General features: G+C 45.5%; 1 protein-coding gene across 26 annotated transcripts in view; it reads left to right on the top strand.

Moving 5' to 3' along the window:
- The window catches only part of KCNMA1 (potassium calcium-activated channel subfamily M alpha 1), a 664,040-nt gene that overhangs the window by 454,629 nt on the left and 187,808 nt on the right, over nt 1–21,603 (top strand). For all 26 annotated transcript variants that reach the window (XM_040976116.1, XM_040976108.1, XM_040976123.1 and 23 more), the window contains 4 exons: nt 7,341–7,451; nt 10,961–11,066; nt 12,698–12,780; nt 15,946–16,015. In XM_040976116.1, the coding sequence (XP_040832050.1) occupies nt 7,341–7,451; nt 10,961–11,066; nt 12,698–12,780; nt 15,946–16,015 (370 nt within the window). The remainder of the gene's footprint in view (nt 1–7,340; nt 7,452–10,960; nt 11,067–12,697; nt 12,781–15,945; nt 16,016–21,603) is intronic.

Raw genomic sequence — 21,603 nt, 5'->3', positions numbered from 1 at the left:
TTCCTGCAGGAAGTTCTGGTCTGCTTAGGACATGCAAGTGTTTGCTGGTGAGGCTGCCAGCAGTCTGTATTCTGCCCTTGGGGTTCTGTTTTACAGAGGTGACTTTGCTGCACTGTTGAGATCTGTCTGCTCAGCCTTCTGCCCCAAGCAGGGGAACAGCAGAGCAGCCTACCTCCCCCAGAACAGCTCTGTTGACAGCTGGATATGATAATTACTTTATTCTCTCCCTCACTAGGAGGGAGAATGCATTTCCTTCCTTTCTGATTAACAGAGAACTAGATGGGACCCTGAGTAGGCAATTGAACCTCCTAGCTGGCTTTCCTTGTATTCTATTGTCTTAACCAGAAAAGGGTGTAGTTGGGGTTTGGGGTTGTGAGTTACACAACCTAAATGGCTTTGATTTTGTGTATCTCTTTACATGTACAGCTCACTCACAAACATAAATCATGGTAGAAGATTTGGGCTGACTGAATAACTCAGTGGTCTAATAGGCTTATGTGCAGTTTGTTCTACACCTGCTGTGACATAGAGTGTCCATGCAATGCCTACCTTGCCAAGTAAGGCCTTGATCAACAAGAGTTGTAGAAAACCCATGTTTCAGGAACCCTGAACTGCATTCTGGGACAGAGTGGCAGGTTGAGGCCAACACTGCCTGGAGTTGCTCTTTCCCAGCCCTGATCTTTCTACCACAGAAGTCAGGCCTTTGGAGATAGGCTCTCAGCGGAGGAGGAAGTGGGAAGATATCAGTTGGATTAGATTCCTTCCTTTTCAGCAGTGGGATAATGAGCGTCATGGGAAATTATGGAGACTACTACCTTGGAGGACATGACCCTAATCAGGGAGAGCATGTCAAGACCAAGTGGTGTAAATTGCCGCACCAGGGGAGATGGAATAGGAACCCCAGCTGGCATGAGGAAATGGTGATGCAGATCCTGAGTGGGTCAAGTTCAATCTAGGAGAGAACATTTGAATTTCCAGTACTGATCACCTTGTATTTTTGGTTGGTAGATCCACAACCAAACCACTTTGTTTAGAAGAAAATGCTGCTTACCCCTCCTTGGCAAGTACTTCTTAAAATCCTTTCCCATCACAGCAGGGGCTATCAGTGGTAGGAGGCATGGAGCGGGGCCCCTGGGACAAGGAAAGGATGATTAGAAGGCTCAGCAGAAAGACAGAAGAGAATCTAGCATATGTATTTGATATAAATATTATAGTTTTACAGCGACATCTAGATCAATATATGCCACGTTTCATCTACCTCTTTGACAAAGTGAGCACAATGTATTCAGGGAAAGCTGTATAGGATTTTCAATTTACTCCATATGATTTATTGTGACAGGATAGCTATGGGTTTTTTAAGTTCTTTATACTTGTTCCAGTAAAAATGGATATAGTATCTTTAAAAATAAACAGCCCAGAGCTGTGCATTTTACATTGTCTTCTGAGAGCGAGGCTCTGCTAAGGAAAGATCTCAGCCTTCGCTGTCCCTGTGGAACCTGATTGTGGTCAGATTTACTTCAGCCCTTGCTTGTCAGTTATTATTATTATTTATTTTTTTTTTTGGTCTGGGTAGGGGGGTTGGGGACACCAGCAAAGTAAACAGGGAAATCAATTAGGAAGCTATAGCAGACGTCTAGACGAGATAGGGTGACGGTGTGAGTCTGGGTAGGGGTACACATCTCTAGCTCTGAATGAAGAGTTGTCAGCATTTGATGAGTGGTCTTCCCATGTGATGGTCACTGGCCCTAGGTCACACAGGACTGTCCCTTCCTCCCCACTGTACCCCTGTCTCTAGTCCAGGGTCCTTGCAGACACCTGCATCTTTGGCTAAGGCTTCAAACAGATAGAGCCACTGCCTTTGGGCTGGCACTGAATTCTGAGCCTAGTTTCACCACTAAACACAACGAGCACTGGAGCAAACACTAGCCAAGGGCCCTTGTGATGCTCAAGCACCTGTGAGAATCACAAGGGCCTTAGCGTGATCCCCATGTTGTGGTTCCTATTTTAAAAGGCTCTTTGTTCCAAGAACTACTATTCGAGTCTTTTAAACAGCACTGTACACAGACACTTGTCCTCATGAGACCCACCCTCCATGGTCTAGAGACCTGCAAGGGCAACTGTCTGGTGGCTGGCCCTTCAGTCTTCCCATGCCCCCTTCCATAAATCCACGGTAAAAAGCACCCATGGAGATGAGCAATGAAACTGAAGTTTCCCATTCACTGTGGGTATTCAAGTACCTCTTTAATGTCCCAAGATGTCAGTAGAATGATTGAATAGATTGTATACGATTTCATTCTGCAGAGGGAGAGGGGAGATGGGAAGAGCAGCACACGGATACACATATTTTGGGTGAAGACGAACCCATGAAATGAGCAGTTGGCAATTTCCCGGAGACCCCTGGTAGAGTGTACTGTAGTTAGGCAGTATTCATATCCTCATGAAATTACTCCTAACTAAATGGGTCTGCCTGTTCCACATTCCAACAATGATACCCACCCCTATTCCACCCAGCCTGGGTCCATGGAGCCTTTACCTAGCACCAGGCACTATGCTGGAATGAGTAACTCCTTTCCAGGAAATGTCTTCTGCTGTTAATTTGACATTCAAGACATTTCCTAAACCATTTCACACTTGTTTATGGTCAACTGATGTTACCTTTGACCAAGAAGTCTTTGTTCACAGAGTTAAACAAAGCTTTAGAAACCATAAGGTCTGTCAGATCAGAAACTGTTGTTGGTGTAGGTGGGTTACCCATAGGGACAGGCCCTGTAGAAATTAATCATGAAGATGATCAGTCTACTAAAAAGATTGAGAGCCATGGGGACAAATTTGGCTGCCTTCGTGGCCTAACTTCCCTAAATATTCCCTGTTCTAAAGGAAACGCTGAGACCTTTGTTACCCTGTGGATACCTAAGCTGATGTGACATTCCCAAGCTACATGTGGCAAGCAGTATCTAAAATGGACATCTGCATTCATTGGTAGCCCCTTGACTTGGTGGATAATGTGGCTAACGTTGGAAGTGGAGTTTACAGTTTCTGACAGTGGGAACTGGGATTTCTGCCCATCACTCGGCCTTTGCTGAGACTCGTGTGCAGTTCCTTTGTAACTGGAGTGGAGTGATGCTACACCTGTTCCTTCCCAGCCCAAGATTCTTTCAGCGGTGTGCTCTGTCAGGTGTCAGCCTCGCATGTTAGATTTATCATTGCCGGGAAACCCAACAGAGGTCATTTTGGATGGGATCTTTCAGGCCTTCTTCAAATCACATCCTGTGAACACTCACCATTTCTTCCCAGGAGGGCATCCCCTGCTCTCAATCTTCAAATATTTTTCATCGTATTCATCATAATTGAGGATGCTGTGAATTCTGCTTCTCTTTGCCCCACGACAATACTCTTCCCTAAGTGACTGCCCCCTGGACTTCACGAAAATCCTGGAAATATTTTTGGAAAATAATTTTCCAGATCCACCATCCCACCCCTCATACTCCTGCAAGGCCCCTGACAGACACTTCCTCAGATCCCAGCTGATAGAAGCAGATCTTCTAATGCTGGTGTGGCTTAGTGGGGCAGCCCCTCCCTTTCAGCAATTCCACATGTATTGGAATGTGTTCAATATGTGGCCCCCTTGCTAACTTTCACTGTAGGGTAAACACAAAGGAAGGGATGCTCGCTGGCATGAAAAGGGGAGGCCATAAATCTTCAAATCAGATAGAGGGCAGATTGGAACATTCATTATGGGTTCTCCAAGGTTGCCATGATAATGTTCCTAATAATTCTCCTTGGACAAAAAGGCAATCTGCTTTCAATCAATCTCACATTTTCAGAGCAAAAATGCCAATTATGTTCAAGCTTTTCCCCTTCTTTTTTGATAAAGACTGTTCTCTACTCCGGAAATCACATTATAGTTAAAGTATATGAATATTCAGTTGTCTAGAATGGTGTCGGACAGCCAGCACCAAATGGAAAAGCCATTCCTTCTTTTTCTTCTCTCTCCTGCCAGCATTTGTCTACTTCTTAAGAGAAGTGAAAGCTAATTAAAGGCTTAAGGGATAATATTGATTGCTTTGGAAGATACTTTATGTGGATCCAGCACATTCTGAACTAAGAAAACCCTGACTTTCTCTAAGGTTGAATAAATCAGCCAGCTGTGCTTTATTCCAGGACAGGGTAGCAGTGGGGAGAGGTTCGTCTCCTCCCCTTCCACTTCACTCACGTCTTTTCCAGGGATGAATGATTTCAGGGGAGGAGGAGAGAGGATGCTGTCAGATATGCCTTCTGTTCTCTGCGTAGGGATCAGAAGGATGGATGGTCAGGCATTTCCCCTGACCTATCATGGACCGGAGTCCAGCTTTGAATAATGGCCAGCCTTTTGCTGTTATAGAGCTTTGAACTTTGCAGTGCCCTGTGCGAGAGGTTGTCTGGGTGGTTTTAACCTCTCAGTTTCCTTTTTGCATTAAATGTAGATAAGAAATGTGACCAGGATGCTGCATAGTTGGGAAAGCAGAGCAAAACACCCTCAGTGAATGAGTTTCACACTCAAATGACAGGCAGAGATTCAACTATATCCATCCTGCAGGGGTGGATCCCCAGGCCCTGGATTTGTGTTGGCCTCGTTCTTAAACTTGGAGCTCTGTGGCCAGAAAGCAACAGAAGGGCATCAAGCAGCTGCATTGTCATTTGTGGGGTGGTCAAGTTGGGTGGGGAAATCTTGTGCCCTGGTCATCTTGAGCACGCCTGGGGAGTTCAGCATCAGAAACCTTATGCAGAACATGTCTGTGTACTTTTAGCCTGTTTGTTTGTTTTTTACTTAGTTTCTTTGAAAGGCAGAATGGAATATATCTCATCCACTGCTTCACTCTACAGTGCCCAGGATAGCCTAAATGAGGCCAGGTCAAAGCCAGGAGCTAGGAGCTACATCTAGGTCTGACCCCTCTGGCTGGCAAGGGCCTATTACTCATGTCATCACCCCCTGCCTCCCAGGGACACACTAGCAAAAACCTAAAATTGGGTGCCACATCGGGACTCAAACTCTGGCACTCAGATATGGCTTCTTAACTGCTGTACTACAAGTCCACCACTGCAGCTCATGTTGTTCATATGAAAGCACATGTGCCAGGGGAGACATTGTAAGATATCAAGTAGCACACTGCATACTTACACGCACATATATTTATATGTATGTGGTGTAAATGTTAATTCTAAACCATGGGTTCTGACATGTCATGTATTTCACAACCTTATAGTCATGAATGGGGCAATGAAAGAGGCTCCAGGCATGAGGCAGCAGTGGCTGGAAGAACCAAGGAATCCTTGCTCTTTTCTGAGGATCCACTGACACCCTCCCTCCCATAGACGGCCTCCGCTCGTCTGATGGCTCAGTGCACCACCGTAACAATAACAGTCCATAACAGTGATATTATTAACTGCCTCGTGCATACTATTGATTTACTCTTTGTTCTGCATCATTATCCTTTCACCAATGAGTTTACTGCATTATTCTCACATACTTAGTCAAGCACCAAATTACAACGAAAGGGCAGGCTCTTGTAATGGCATCTAATGGAACATTGCAGAAGCCATCATTGCTGGCTCCCATTATGAGCCACCTCCAACCAATGAGCTCTCAGCCTTCCTGGAATGTGCACAGGGCAATTAGGAAGTGCAGAGGGCCTGGCTGCTCCACATTTAACCCAGGAAATTACTGTTCTGTGTGTGTACCACCTGCCTGAGTCTCAGAGCACAGACAGCAATCTTCGCTCTGTCACTGTCAGCCAGAGGGACCCAGGGTCAGACACTAAGCCCCTTGTTGCACACACATTTCCTCACTGGAAGTCAACAGTGCTATATCCACAGTCAGTCTCCAGCTTTCATTTTGGGGCTAAACTCTTACACCAGAATGTCTTATTTCGAGTTGGGCATCACATAGTAAATAAAGTTAACACAGGATAGCCAAGTGCAAAAAGTTAGATTGGTCCAGGTGTCCAAAGATGTTGGAGAGCCTGCTGCTTTAGATGGTTCTGGATGGAGAGCTTGTTTCATGGGGCCAGATATCATTTCCAGAATCACGAGACTGCCCTGTCCAGCAGGACAGTCAAGGGGGGGTGGTCACAGCCAACCTAGGAGAGAATGAAGGGACAGACAAGAGACACGAAGAATAGACAGCAAGACAGTATGTCTGATCAAGCTGTCATTTTATTGATTTCAACTAAGGGTTTTTATATTCTTTAGTAACTAAGGCTCAGGGAGGAAAGGAGAAACTGGGATGCAAGCCATGGTCTCAAGACCGATTGTGACCGATTGCCACCACATCAACCATAGTAACCAGCATATCAACAATAGCATAGGTAATCAGTAACATGATGTCGGCAGGTACAGCATAAATCACATTCTGGAACAGTTGCTAGAAACAATTGAAGCTAGGCGTGTGATCAGTTTCATAACTTCTTTCCCAAGCATCTAGCCAGCCGGGGGTTTTCCACTGGCCCATAGTTCTATATTCAAAATGGCTTCAGTGTGGCTATAGTACATGGCTCCTGACACGAGCCTAGGACGAAGCAAGCAATTCCAGGCTTATCCTTTCCTTGCTTCTCCCCATCTTGCGACTGATTTCCTTTGACCCTGGCAGGAATCTCAGGCACCCTTTGGCAGCAGCCCTCCAGGGACACCCCACTGGCAGCATGATCTCTGATTCCATGTGCATCCTCTCCCCATTTAGCCTTGAGTAATGCTCACTTACTGTAAAGTGCTCCATTCCCCCATTGTCAGAGGAGTTATGGTGGAAAAATGCAAAATTTGCTTTTTACTGCTTATGACCAGCAGAGCCTATAATGTGTCGAGCCACACATTAGCCACCCTGATAAAGGTCCACTTTCTTACACACAAAATCATCGTTTCAGCAAGATTTGTTATCTCATTACCTGATAAGCCCTATGTCATAAACCAAGACTCATACGGTAAATCTCCCGGGAGGACGCTTTGTGGGCAGAAAGGGAGAGATATGAATCTGCAAGGGACTTGATAGTGCAGCATTTAAGCGCAAGCATAATGTCACTTATTGTTAAATGCATAAAACCGTTTGGCCAAATGGTTGGGCTCTTAATAGGATTTTGTGCAGCATCAGGTGAGCAGCCATATGCCTCTTTCGCCTGGAGTCTCTGAGCACCTGCTGGCACTGCCGCTTTGCCTCACAGCCCTGCAGGGATGGGAGCCGGCTTTACCGAGCAGGAGGGTGGAAATGAATGCTTGCCCTGCAGTTGCCTTGCCCCCTCTGCCTTGCTGGGGAGTGGGTGGTGGGGTCCTGAACTGCTGTTGGCCTCAGCTAACTTGCCTCTCCTGTTCAGGCACATTGTGGTCTGTGGACACATCACCCTGGAGAGCGTTTCCAACTTCCTGAAGGACTTTCTACACAAAGACCGAGATGACGTCAATGTGGAGATTGTGTTTCTTCACAAGTAAGAAACAGTTTCTGGGTGGGTGGAGCGGGGGGGCTCCCTGAGCATCTTTAGGACTAGGGGACATGGAGATAGCAAGGAGTCGAGTCAGAGTTGAATCAACCATGACCCCTGTGGGCCTCCCTGGAGAAGACGTTCTGGAACCAGTGGAAAGGGAAGCCACTACAAATTCAGCAAAGGGAAAAGAACTTAGCTCTGCATAGACAGTTCTGCAGCCACTTGTGAGCAGCTCTCTGGAGGACATGCTGGTGCAATTCCTTATGGGTCCTATTCATCATTGCCGTACCTTCATAAATCAGAGCCTATGTAATCCACATGTGTTTGCAGTGTCTGCTGTGGGATCAGTAGCTGTATGATATGGCTACCTCAGAAGGGTGGGAGTAGTAATGATTAAATCAGACACCAAAATATAAGAGGAATCGTGGTAGAAAGTAATGATGTTAACAACAGCTGTTCCTGGGAGCTTGCTGGTGGGACTCTGGGCCAGTGTCATTGAATTTACAGAGGGAGTAAAAAAGTCCATGTTGTGGACTTGTGGTCCCCTGTTTCAGTCCTCTCTCAACCAGTTAATGGAGGTTAAGCAAGCTAAGCAAATAATCCATGTAAAGCGCACTGAACAGAATCAGCCAGGTTGTTAAGCGCTTGATACATGTTACCTGTGATCATGAAAAATCAAATTGTTCAGGTTGCACAGTGAACTTGGAGGCAGGTGTCCTCAAGCAGGCTTTTTAAAGATGAAGAAAGCAAAAGATCTCCTCTCCACCCAATGTTGTGGAAGTGTTAAGCGTTGCCTGATGTCCCTTCTAGGTAAAGGGTAGTTTGCAACAGAAAGAGAATTGAGCAGCTCTGCCCTTTTGACGAGAGGCTGTTATCATCATCATCTGCTCTGACCAGCAGAGCCAGTAACATGGACAGGGAGAGGGTCTGGGGATGAAGCACCGACAGGAGACCAGTGATGGTAGAAGTCTCTGCGAAGTCTTGCTTTATTGCTCTTTCACCTCTCCTTATATACTCTTCCCCCACATCCTCGTTTAGCAGGATATTGGATATAGATAAGTTCAATTAGTCTAGGTGTTTTTAGCCACAAGCCCAGTTCCTGTTCCTGCCCAGTTCCTGTTCCTGCTCAGCCTAACAAGCATTAATCAACTCCTTAGCCCACAACAATCATCATGCATGTTTTGTGGAGAGGAAGTGAATGTAGGGCTGGTCTTGGCATCACAGTGCAGAAGCCCCCGTGTTGGTGTTGACATGATAGTGTGGTGCCCACCTGCACTCAGTCCTGCTCCGAGAGCTCACTGAGAGTGACTTCCCTGCAAAGCTCATGTGTGCACCCTTCCCTCGTGTGTGTGTGCAGGATGCCAGACTTCTGACTTGCCACCATGTCGGGTGAAGCACTACTGTGTTTCTTCTCTGCACCAAATTTTCCAAACTCTGAAAAGGCAGATTAAGCCATAGCTGGACAGAAGTGAGTTCTAATTCAGTACCTAGCTACTGACTGCCCTCGACACGAGGCCAGTTCTCAGCTCAGCATTTCCAAACGTTCATGAGAGGTCTGCTGTGTAGTTTCTTTCCTCACATTGATCGAGCATTTTAAGATGAGCATGCATACAACAGTGGGAGGACCTAGATCTGATATTACCCAGCAAACGCTAATGTCTGTGTCACCAACTGGAGAACCATACAGGGTGTCTCTGTCATAGAGGAACTAGAGCTGTTGTGTTGTCAGCGCAGGTTTCTCAGAGATGAGACTTGGCTTGCTCTGGAAGACCAGTCAGAGTCACACAAGGACCACTCTTCTCTCACCTCCTGCTTCTGTTGGAATAAGCTAATGCTTCCCTTCTAGGATTCACCTTTGTGCCCTCAGCAGATTTGTAGTGGATGACTCCATTCATGAACCTCTTGAAGCTCTGAGTTAGTCATATGAGTTGGAATGACTTAGTAGCTGCTGAGCGCTTGGAATGTTGTCTGCTACATAGGAAGTTATCAAAAACATGAACAAGTATTGCTGTTACCGACAGTAAATGGTAAACAAGTGTTGGTTTAGCATGTTTGTTGACAGATTACCTCGTAGTACTGAGCACAGCACCTAATACAGAGTAGTTGTTTTCTGTCTGCAGAGTTAATCAAAGAGAAAATGGGTCAGTCGGTGGTTGAATGCTTACTTTCCTGCGGGAAAAGTGCCTGCACAACCCAGCCCTAGGAATGTTAATGAAGACCATGTACATGTATGAACAAGACCAGTGTTAAGAGTAAACTAACTCCTCTGTGATTCCCAGAGGTGCCATTTTGGGTCCAGGACTTGGTGGGTGAGAAGCTCATTCAGCTGGGAAGCAGAGAAAGACCCCAAAGGGCAGAATGGCTCTGCTAGGGTAATACAGTCCAGCTCTGGATTGTATTAGGGTTCTGCTGCAAAAGTCAATAGGAGAGAGCTGGAGATGTAAAGGTCAGAGAGAGCTGGCTATCTGTATCTGCAGGTTCTTCTTCCCAGAATTCAGCCAACCATGCACCAAAAATATCCAAGAAAAAGAGGGCATTTGTATTGTAGAGTTTGTTTTTCTTGTCATTATTGTTCAGGCCATAAGGTACAATAATCTAGCATTTATGTCATATCAGGAATTATAAGCAATCTAGAGATGATCAAAAGTATACTGATGAATGCATATAGGTTATTTGTGAATACGATGCCATTGGATATAACAGCTTCCTTTATATAAGGAGCTTGAGTATCCACAGACTTTGGTCCATGATGGGTCCTGGAGCTAATCTCCCAGGGACACTGAGGCATGCCTGCAGCTGTCTACCCATTTATCCAGAGAGATGGATTAGGAGGAGCTAGTGCATTGATTGTGGAGGCTGAGCAGTCATGTGGTTTGCTGTTCTTAGGCTGGAGACCCCAGAAATCTGGGGGTACAGTTCACTTTGTGTGGAGAGGCCTAAGAACCAAGGGACTCAGAGGTGTAATTCCAAGCTAAACAGCAAGAGGAGATGAAGGGAAATAGCCCAGCTCACGCAGTGAGTAAAGAACCAAAGGGGCCAAGTCCTTCACCTTCTGACCTGTCTTTTCTTCAGGTCCTTACAAGATGAGCTGAGGACCATCCGCATGGAGAAGGGCTAAGTGGTTCTCTGAGTTTGCTAACTCAATACCCGTCTCATCCAAACACACCCAGAGATCCTGTTTAATCTGGGCACCTCAGCTTGTGGTGCAGTTGAGTGGATCCTCAAAATAAACCATGGCAGATCTCAGAGCTCCAGCTTCCTCACTTGTAAAATGAAGACGTTGCCTCCCATAGGCTGTGACCTGACCTTTAGCTTGGTCCTGGCTTTGATTTTATGTTGGGCTGAAGTTCTAGCTTTCTTGAATGTGAGCCTTCTGCTTACGGCAAGGAAGGGGGATGCTTTGGAGGTAAAAACCTCACCCCAGGTCTCAGTGTGGAAGTGAGAAAGGGTAAATGCAGGCTGGAAACTTCAACTCCGTTGTGCTAATGGATGTTTCTTCTTTCCCTCTGCAGCATTTCCCCTAACCTGGAGCTTGAAGCTCTGTTCAAAAGACATTTTACTCAGGTGGAATTTTATCAGGGTTCGGTCCTCAATCCACATGATCTTGCAAGAGTCAAGGTAAGCAGGAAGGGGTGACATCTATGTTTATTTCTTCTAGGGAATGGGGTCCTGGAGTCTGACTCTGGTGGTGAAGCATGGCCCCTGGGATGTCTGATCATAATCTCCTAAACCCCTAAATTGATATCAGATCCTAACCTTGTTGTTACCCTTCCAGTGGTCCCAGGACCTTGTTCTTTTGGCATATACTAGACTAAAAAGAACTTGTTACCCTCAATATCAGCTGCAACTGAAGGAGTTGTACACATTCAGTACTCTCATATACAACATGCTAACCAAGTTGTTCCCTTCTTGAGCAATGAAGTTAAGCTCAATGCAGGTCTGACACCTAGTTTTTTGTTTTTACATCTGAACATTAGGATAAAATTTAAAATCAAATTTTACTAAGCCATAAAAAGAAACTTGAGCTTTTTCCCTTCCAAAAAGGTCTCAAGATGCAAAAGTAAACATGCAGGTGTCTGACATTACTTGGTAATGAGTTCATCTTTCTTTCCAGAACTTGCTAAGTTATACTGTCCTCAGAAGCACATTTGAAACTTAGAAAGGGAAGGCAAATATTCTCTGCTGCTTTCTCACTGTGTGAGCATGCTCAGCATTTGCATGCCAGTGGGTGAATACTGATATTGTGAATTTCCTGAAGTTTCAGTGCTGGCTGTGGACATCACTAAATTCATGTTGGCAGACATGAAAAATCCAAAAGGATTTGGGTAAACTAATTTCATTGTTGAAGAAATCTAGAGGTGATCTCTGCTAAGTCATGGAAGCAGCTCTACCTTCCCACCACATGCAGCAATATTCTTAGGTTCAGCATTCCAAGTAGGATAGATTTCAGACGTGACCCAGAATGAGAATGCTAACACTTGCATAGTCTGGTTCTTATTATCCAGATGTGACCCAAGTGACAAATAATGTGACATCCAAGGATGACATAGAGAAAGCATAGACCAAACTGAAATGCAAACAGTTATTAGCACGTGCAGCCCACAGTTGCCTCTAAGGAATAAACGCTCTTGGCTCATGCTTAGATAAGTCAGTAAGTTGTACTCTGGGTTTGTCTCTTAAAAGCCCCTTTTATGCACATTGGTTTGCCGCTCTTTGAATGTTTTAGTACCACTTGAATAATTAGGATGCTGATCTCTTCATAGTCCACAGATGCTGATAATGTGAAAGGTTAGAGGTAGTGCATTGCAGACTACATGTTTAAACTCTTCACTCTTTAGTTAGTTGGCTCACCAGCAAGGAAGGTTTAGCCAGCAAACTCCATTCCCTAACTGTAAAAATGAAGATGGTGCAGATGGTTGAGGAAGGAGGTGGGGAGGGGACTGGAGCTTCAATTATTTGTTACTTAAAGAAAGCTGGGAATCCTACGTGTACGCATTTGTGCCAAATGAAAAGTATAATTAGCAAGGTACATGCTGTACCCTCTGACAGAAACAAAATGAAATGTTTATACCATAACAAGAACTCACAACCTACGCTTTCAACAACAACTATAATCTCTCAGGATTGTTTTCTGCTTTCCTGCAAACCACCAGGTTCCCTGAGAGCTGTCAGCAAAGAAAGACTGCAGTGGAGCGTGGCTGTTTATATGTTTGTGTTCTGTGATTTTTTTTTTCCTTTTGGTGTCTTAGATAGAGTCAGCAGATGCGTGTCTGATCCTGGCCAACAAGTACTGTGCTGACCCAGATGCGGAAGACGCCTCTAATATCATGAGGTACTCCTGTGGGGCTGGGGAATGCTCACTGGCAGGCACTTAGGATGCTCTGAAGGGCGCTGTGTCTTTTGGAACTTCTTTTGTCCCAGAAGTCCCTTCTGCTTGGGGCAGGGGGTGAGTTGTGGCTGTCCTGATCTAGGAAGGGCAGTGGGACACAGGTTACCACCTAAAGGAGGCCTGCTCACACCTGCTCTTGGTTTGTGACTTAGAGAGAGAGAGAGAGAGATTGATTTAAATTGATAGATGCAGGCCTGAATTAAGGTGGCATGATCCCTATTAGCAGTGGACCTGAGCTATCTTACTTGGGGAGGATTCTGCTCCCCTGGGGATATTTTCTAACATTCTAATAGGCATAACCACAGGATGGTCTTGCTGGCACCAGGTTGGGCAGATACCACTAGTTTTTAGAGACACTATGGCACAGAATGTTCTCAAAGAGAGAATTATGTGGCCCATGATGTCGACTTGAAGACTGGGCAACCCCTTGTGAGCACTTTCTGAGTGTGTCTACAGCGCTTTGATTAGGCACACCCAGAAGAGCCAGTCATTGACTGATTCACATCTTTCTATCAGTTTCCCCATACTGTTGTTCTTCCCTGAAAGTCTTTGTGCTTTTAAAACTAAAATGAATCTCTGACATAATTTACTAAAGAGTGTATCACAAACATATGGGACTGCAGGTCCTCCCCATCTTGGCAAAGCATTTTCAGGGGTGGGGAGGGGTTTGTTGCCTGGTGCCTTTTCTGCTCATCCAAGGTCCCGTCTCTTGTCAGTATCCTTTCCACATTTAGGAGCAAAGTTGTTGGGTGATGGTTCTTTCCACACACCCCTCTTTACCTCCTGGGACTATGAAACGACATTTCAAACATTGGGACATTTTCCTCCAGGTAGTTAATGCCTCTATGCACTTGGTCTCTTCTTTAGCATAATTGCAGAAAACTGGTTTGGAATGAGACAGAGAAACATCACTCTGAGCATACTCCCAGGAAGGCCCACCTGGTTGTACCCAGCACATACTTCGGTCCAGGCAAAAACTCCCCTCTTGATTCCCTGGTGCTGGGAGTTTTCCTGGGGTCAGGGCCTTTTTCTTTGCTTTTCATCAGTGGCCCTGAGGGAGAGGAGCTTTCCCTTTGGTAAGGTGGGGGAATCCTCCTGTCCACTTTGGATACTTGCGTTCTCCCCACAGCATCTGGCCCTTGTGTCTGGCAGGGAACATCTGGTTCAATCTTCTCTTTCACTTGGAGCTGGCAACACGCTGCTGGTGCAGTTGCTTCATGGAAGCTGTCATGTTGACTCCTTGCCAGGCTGAAAGAGGGTGGAATGGGGCCTGGCTTCACACCTGGTTCCACCCCCAATACTCACACCTGGAAAGTGACCACACCAGCTTCGTGTGTGGTTGTGTCACTGTTTTTTTTTTTTTAATAAATAGAATTCCACCTTTGACTGTTTTTTCTGTTATTTGAAGTAATGAAAATGTAGGGTTTTAAAGAAACTGTCTAAATGTAAATGACAGAAATGAATAACAATTTGGAAATGGCCATCTTTCTCCATCATAATGCTGTATGTACACTTCAACTCTGATGAAGTCAATATGAAGGCATTTAGGTACCAGGGTGATTGGCAGGATACAAAGGCATAAGAATTACTGGGGACAAGGAGCATCTGAAATGTGATCAAGCCATTCATTAAGGAACATCAGAACTAAGGGTCAGTAGGCAGGGGAAATGGGAAGTTCAGCGTTAAGAATGGGTCCTGTCTTACCCTTATTTGCATAATACTATTTCCTCCTTAGTTTAATGAGACCATTCTGCCCCTTCTGAAGTTAAAAGTCAGAGATCCATTTGAGATGAGGGAGTACCAAGAACTGCCTAGTGCTGGCAGCTGCATGGCCAGGGCTGACCGAGGCTCGTTGAATTATAAGCACGGCCCAGCCCAACACTTCTTCAAAAAGAAAATGAAATTCATCAAGTGCAAAAGCCCAGGGTGGATTTGTGTAGGGGTGGGGAAGCTGGAGTGTGATCCATTTCCTGAATTCCCAAGCTGCAGCCTCTCAGCTCACACTGCTCCTTGGCTGCCTTCTCTCTCCCATCTTTGTATAAGAAGGGGTGAGGCAGGGAGCATGGCCAGGCAGGAAGTTTTCCGGGGGTGGTCTTAGGAACTGACTGCACTTGAATTTCTAATGAGGCTTAGGAGGTGGACCTTTCTGTGGAATTCCATTCGTTAGCCTTCCTTGTCACAAAAGGAAATGTACAATGTCACCTCTGACAGAGTCGGTAATGACAAAAACCATAACTTACACGTGGAGAGAGCTTTTTAATGATTTCAAAGCATTCTCACATCTGGTCTTCCATTTGCTGCTCATACCAAGCCTGTGAAGTAAATAAAGCAGGTACCAGTGCCCCCAGTGACCAGATGAGGAAGCAGGAACTGAGAGCTCAGGGATTTCCTGAAGGTCACCCAGTCTGCTCACGCAGTTGCTGGGACTGGAGCCCAGGTGTTTCATTCCCTCTCCTCTCCTGCTCCCCCAGCCCCGACACACATCCAGTACAGTGATGTGTACAATCCCATATGAGGATTCTCTAACACACACGCACACACACACACCCCAGTACATCCAATGGCTACTCCATAGTTTTAGCTCAAGAATTAGACAATGATAATTTGTGATTTAAAAAAAATTGTTTTGAAAGGTAGATTTACAGAGAGAAGAGTGAGAGAAAGAGATCTTCCACGTGGTGGTTCACTCCCCAAATGGCCACAGTGGCTAGAACTTAGTTAATCCAGAGCTAGGAGCCTAGAGCCCAGTTCTCCCACATGAGTGTGCAGGGGCCCAAAGAATTGAGCCATCGTCTGCCGCTTTCCCAGGCCGTGAGCAGGGAGCTAGCCCAGAAGTGGAGCAGCTGGCCCATATGGGGTGCCAATGATGCAGAAGGAGGGTTATTGCTATGCCGCTGTGCCGGACCCCAGTTTTGTGTTTTCTGTTCACACGGCCAAGACATGAGGGGTGGAAATACAGGTGAAGTTGGTCCAGTGCATGTAGCTCCTGTAGATGTCACTGGCTGTTCGCCCTACAGGAGCCCCATTTGGAGATGATCAGATTCATTTTTATCTCAGACTGTGTGGGTAAAGCCAGCCCTGCTTCACCTTTGGTTCTTTCTTTTTCAGAGTCATCTCCATAAAGAACTACCATCCGAAGATAAGGATCATCACGCAGATGCTGCAGTATCACAATAAGGTAAGCCAGTGAGGATCTGATCTAGGCTTGAAGACATGTCCGTGGCTCTCGTTCCAGTTTCTCCCATCTTCCCAGGCAGCCACTGCACTGCAGGCACTCACACATACACGAGTGCAACTCAAAGGCCCGAGTGAAGAGGTTTAAGACTCTCCCTGGCAGAAGTGGATATCTAACAGTTACGACGCTGAGGAAGACACCCTTGTACTACATTGGAGTGCATACCTGGGTTCTGGTCTCTGCTGTGGTTCCAAATTTCAGCTTCTTTCAATGTGCAGCTGGAAGCCGTCAGGTGATGGCTCAAGTGGTTGGGTCCATATCTCCTGCATGGATTGAATTTTTAGCTCCCAAATTCAGCCTGGGTCTATAGAGGCATTTGGGAAATGAACTCAGATAGGTGTGTTCGCTTTTTCTCTCTCTGCCTTCATCCATTCATCTCTTAAATAAAATGAGAATAAATCCCCCTGATGCATTTCTCCAGTCCCAACTCCTTGGTTGCAGCTGGCCACTGGTAGGAAGCTTCATACATTGATTAATTCCTTCAGGAAGCATTCGTAGAACTGTCAGCTTTGGCAATTTTGGTGTGTTTTTAGATTTTAACCATACTTCCATTTTACTGCTTCCCTTCTTAGGTGCTACACTGCTGCATTCTATATTGAATCCCTACCGTGCAGTTAGCATTCTGTCTCACCCTAAGAGGATGTCAGTAGATGCAGGGAGAGGAGTCTGGTTTTGTACTCTTAGTGTAGGAATTAAAGTGTACAGATTGCACCAGGAGGGTGACAGGACGTTTCTATCTGAAACCAGAATCGAGGGAGCATTCTTGCATTCAGAATGAGAATTTGCAGAGGTGATTTCAGGGGAAAAAAGGTTGATTTTCCAGAGATTCAATACAAAGGAATATTTATCTTACAATACAACATTGATTAGGAGAAAGCAAAGGCCAGTGTCTGCATTGTTCCCCTGTGATTGCCCTTAAGTAAACCTGACTCCTGTCTTATTCAAAGGCATTGATGCTCTTGCACTCAGCCAGTCAGTAAACTCCCTAGAAGGCAGCTTTGGGGGAGGAAAGGTGGCACCTTGCTCAGGGTTTGACTCGGCAGCAGTTTTCTTCCTTAATGAAGCTTTGAAGCTGGAGGCTGCTGCACACCTGGAGCCAGGTGTCCTGTCTGTGCAGAATAACTCCCTGCAGGGTGATGAGTGAGAGTGTGCCCCTTCTTACCAGCCATATTCCCTGCGAAATAGGCCATCCGGTGACCCAGGGAAATCCCCGCTCTGCCAAATGTACCAGCACCATGCCATTATCCCTTAATTGCTGGCAATGGCTAGTCCATTGCGGAGGCTCAACAGAGGCTATTGTTGAGTGGAGCCGGCTGTCAGTAACTGGCCCAGCACTTGGAACTGCTGCTCACTGCCAAGTATTGCCCAGCCCTCGGCAGGTGGCTCTTCTGCACATGTTGCTCTTCAGCCAGTGGGCCTGGTGATCACGTCCTCCTGTTTGTCACTGAGAGCTCGAGGACGCTGAAGAGAGAATGTGAGGGCCTTGGTAACTCACAGCCATCCACTTGGAGACAGCAGCCCCCGGAGGTGGAGGTGAATTGTGTTAACCAGGTTGTGACTGGTGACAGCTCCTGCTGCTGGGGGTGTTCCTTCTTTCATTTGTTATTTGAAGTTTCCTTGAGTGTAGGAGTACTTTAAGCTCTTGTTTAGATTTTTGGCTGAATTTAGATTGAATAGGCTCAATTAGTGTTGTATGTTTAGAAAGGGATGTCAGTTCTTTCTCAGTTTTTTGTCTCCTTTCAATGATGGTTGATGTAGCATCTTCAAAAAATTAAAGAGAATTTCTGTTACATGATTCTTGTCAAACTCTAAGTAACTCAACAGGCCCAACTTGCAGATGGTACCTGGTCAACTGATCATAGTGAACTGGATGTCTTCTGCAAATCTCTGGATTGCAATCATGCAGAACAACAGTGAGGTCATCTGCTGACCCATGAACTATTTGCTTAAAACACTTCTTGCTGAGGATTATCTACAAATTTTTGCCTTTCAGGGATAGGCAGAAATCACTAGCAGATCCTTGTAAGATTAGGAAAGACCAGAGGTGGAGTGACTGACCGAAGCGCATTTCTCTGCTATTCCAGGGAAAGGACTGAAAGTCTGGTCACGACCATGAGCTCATTCCTCATAGACATTCCTCATTTGGACATTATGCATTTTCCTCCGCAGTTTTGCTCTGTTTCTCAACAAGCTTCTCTCTAACCTTTTAACATGTTTTCTTTCTTCTCCCCTTTGAATGTTTTAGCTCTTGATATCTTGGCACACTCTCTTTACCTGTCTTAAATGCCCAGAAATTTCTACCCGTTAAAATTTGCTTTTGGGAAAACCTGAGATACGCATGCAAATTGACAATGTAATGAACATGTTCCAAGGGACATTTCATCCTGTCATTGGACACCGGCCCTGAATTAGAAAGCATTTCAACCCTCTGTGAGCTAGTGATGGTGACGTCCTGGAGCACAGAGGGATGTAGGGAAACTGCCTACTTTCTCTCCCTGTAAAACTGGCCCTGCATTTGTCATCATCATAATCACAGACATTTGTGTCGCATTTTATGATTTTCAAAGAGCTTTGACATCCATTATCTCATTTAGTCCTCATTGGACCATCTGTGCATTTTAGCATCCTGGTGTAACTGCAGACCAGGGATGCTGAGCTCTATCGTGGAGAGAACACAACTCTGCTGGGTACAAACTTGGCTCATTCAGTGCCAGTAAGCTAAGAGGCACACTCGCAGCCACCATCCTCTCTTGCAGTGGAACCACAGCCCACTGAAGCAAGCAAGCTGTGTTTCCTGAGAGTAGGCCTCATAGAGAAGAGCTATTGCTCTCCAAAGAGATCTATACAATATCAACAAATCTCCCATGAAGAGAAGAACATTTAATCTAGCCATCTCTAAATGCAAAAGAGAGGTGGGACAGAGCTCCTGATCCGAGAAACATGGCCGGAAGCTCTCCAAGAGTGGATTCAAGGTGTCTTGGAAAATTATCACGCACAACAGTTTGTCTATTGATAACTTTCACAAAAGATTTTTCCCAGTTGACTCCAGAAAGAAAGGCTTTTGTTTCTGACTTGGAAGCTATCTGCCAGTTGCCTAACGTGGATGCCAGTTGCTTTGAGCTTCCCTGCTGGAGGCCTTTGCCATTGAACAATCATATTATTACAGTGCTTTCTTTCTCATGGCTTTGTTTTGTTTGTTGTTCTTCATTGTGACTTTCCTAAATTGAGTTGTATGCCCAGATAGCTAGAACTAGGGCTGGAATGCATCTCTTGTGGTTTTCCATTCCTTCTCCACAAGATGAGGCTGGTGCAGTAGCAGTCGCACCTGTTCCTTAACATCTCCAAATTAGAGAAGATTTTCTCCCTATCTCCTGTGTTTTTGATAAGCTTGGCATCCTCTACCAGTTTCCTCACATGGAAGAGGACAAAGTTGTTAGACACAATGAATTTGAGTTCCTAGGTGCTCTTTGCTTCATGCACACAGACCTCCCTCTCATTCTCTGGCATATCACCCTTAGTCCTTGGCCCATGACTAGAGAAAATCTGAGGGCCCGAAGGGAAGCTGCGAAGCATGGATCATGAAACCAACTTGACGTTCTTATGTAATAACATGTAAAGTATGTCTAAAGAATTCAAACCAGGTGACAGCACGAGGGACCCAAGGCCTGAAAACTTGAGTGTTGTATTCTGGATAGTACTTAGGGGATAGGAGAGGTTTCCTTGGAGAGGTTTTGTATGTGTGTGTGTGAAGAATGTATGAAGGCTGTGTGATATGTCTCTGGGGCTTAGACCACCCAAAGTTTCTTTTACATACAATGATTTAGTTGTTTATTTCTCAGAGCTGATTTTTCTCCATTTTTCCTTAGAGGATCTAACTGCAAGTGGATATTTGTCTACTTAAGTTGAAGTGGTATCTACAGTGCTAGGGAAGTGAAGGGAGAAGGTGGCTTCATAAGCAGGTGTGCATAGGAAGAGAAGTGGGTGCAAAGCAGAGCCCATGGTGGCAGGGAGCTGGGTTCTCTGATGCTGAGTCTCGCACAGGTTCCCTCCCACTGTGGCCCAGGCTCGGGGCTGCTCCAACCATGTTTACATCAGGGAGGACAGAGCCATCTCCCCTGAGTGCTAGCATATGACTCAGCATGATCAAGAGAAGCAGATTTTTGCAAAAAGCAATGTCATCAGAGTGGTGTTTCTGTCAAAAGAGCATGAGGCCCTTGACCTTACTCTTTTCACACAGCCTCTTCCATTCTCCTGGTACAACTGTCACATATTGTCTCCAAAGAAAGGGGTGCTCCTGGTGTCTGCTGATACATGGGCAGAAATAATTTGAGGGTCATGAACTTTTGACACCTGCAGGGGCTCAGAAGGATTCTCATGCACAGCAGAGATCACTTGGATGATAATTTAGTTTTAGGGATGAAGACCTGTGTTTTTGGTGGTAGTCTTCTTTTATTGTACAAATTGTGTCCTTGGAAACCACCTTTATGAAACAAGCCTAGAAACCTGTTTTCTTGTGATGTTCACCAGCCTGTCCTGACTCTGCCTGCTTAAACAAACCAGGACCAATCAGATCTCAAGCACTCAGATACAGCTGTCCTGGCCCCAAGCGGACATGCTGCTTTGTCGGGCCAGGTGTGGCTGGCTGTCTTCATCACCAGTGTTCAGAGATCTTTTCCTGAATCCTCACCTTCTCTTTGTCACTTTGCTCTGAGAGTAATGCAATAGATCATTTTCCCCCTTCAGGTCTGTCTGTTGAAACTGAATCAAGTACTCTGGCATCCATCTATCCATTTCACAACAGGATGAAGTGCTCAAGTGCCTGGATCTGCGCATGATTTTTCTAGCAAGCAAAGCCTGACTTTTTCTACAGTGTGTCAGATGGCTAGCCCCTTCAGTGAGGTTTTTGTTACTCACACTTTTAAACGTTCCTTATTCTATTTATTGTTGTTTTTTTCATTGTCTGTTATGTCTGCAACCAAGTGAGGTCTTGTCATTTTGAAATTCTGTAGCTGATTTTTTTAAACCCAAATGCTATACTTGACATTAGGCCTTGTAAATCTTTTCTGTATTTTTTTCCTCTGATTTCTCCAACTCTATAGAACTTTCTATAATTTGCTTCTTTCATCCAATATAGGGGGAGGATCTTCAAAAAGTTCATGGCAAACATGTTTTATGAACAAATGATGCCTGGATTGCAAGAAAAAAATTTTGCACCAAAATAAACTTTTTATTTTTTAAAAAAGATTTATTTTTATTGGAAAGTCAGAGAGGTGGAGAGGCAGAGAGGAAGATCTTCCGTCCACTGATTCACTCCTCAAGCGGCCACAACAGCCAGAGCTGAGCTGACCCAAAGCCAAGAGCCAGGAGCTTCTTCCGGGTCTGTCATGTGGGTGCAGGGTCCTAAGACTTTGGGCCGTCCTTGACTGCTTTCTCAGGCAACAAGCAGGGAGCTGGATAGGAAGTGGAGCTGCCAGAATTAGAACCAGTGCCCATATGGGATCCCAGCGTGTGCAAGGCGAGGACTTTAGCTT

Source organism: Ochotona curzoniae, unplaced genomic scaffold (assembly GCF_017591425.1).
Source record: "Ochotona curzoniae isolate NIBS_2020 unplaced genomic scaffold, NIBS_Ocur_1.0 contig_2692, whole genome shotgun sequence".
Classification (NCBI taxonomy): Eukaryota; Metazoa; Chordata; class Mammalia; order Lagomorpha; family Ochotonidae; genus Ochotona; species Ochotona curzoniae.
The sequence above is the reverse complement of the archived record's forward strand: the minus strand, read 5'-3'. Positions and strand labels throughout refer to the sequence as shown.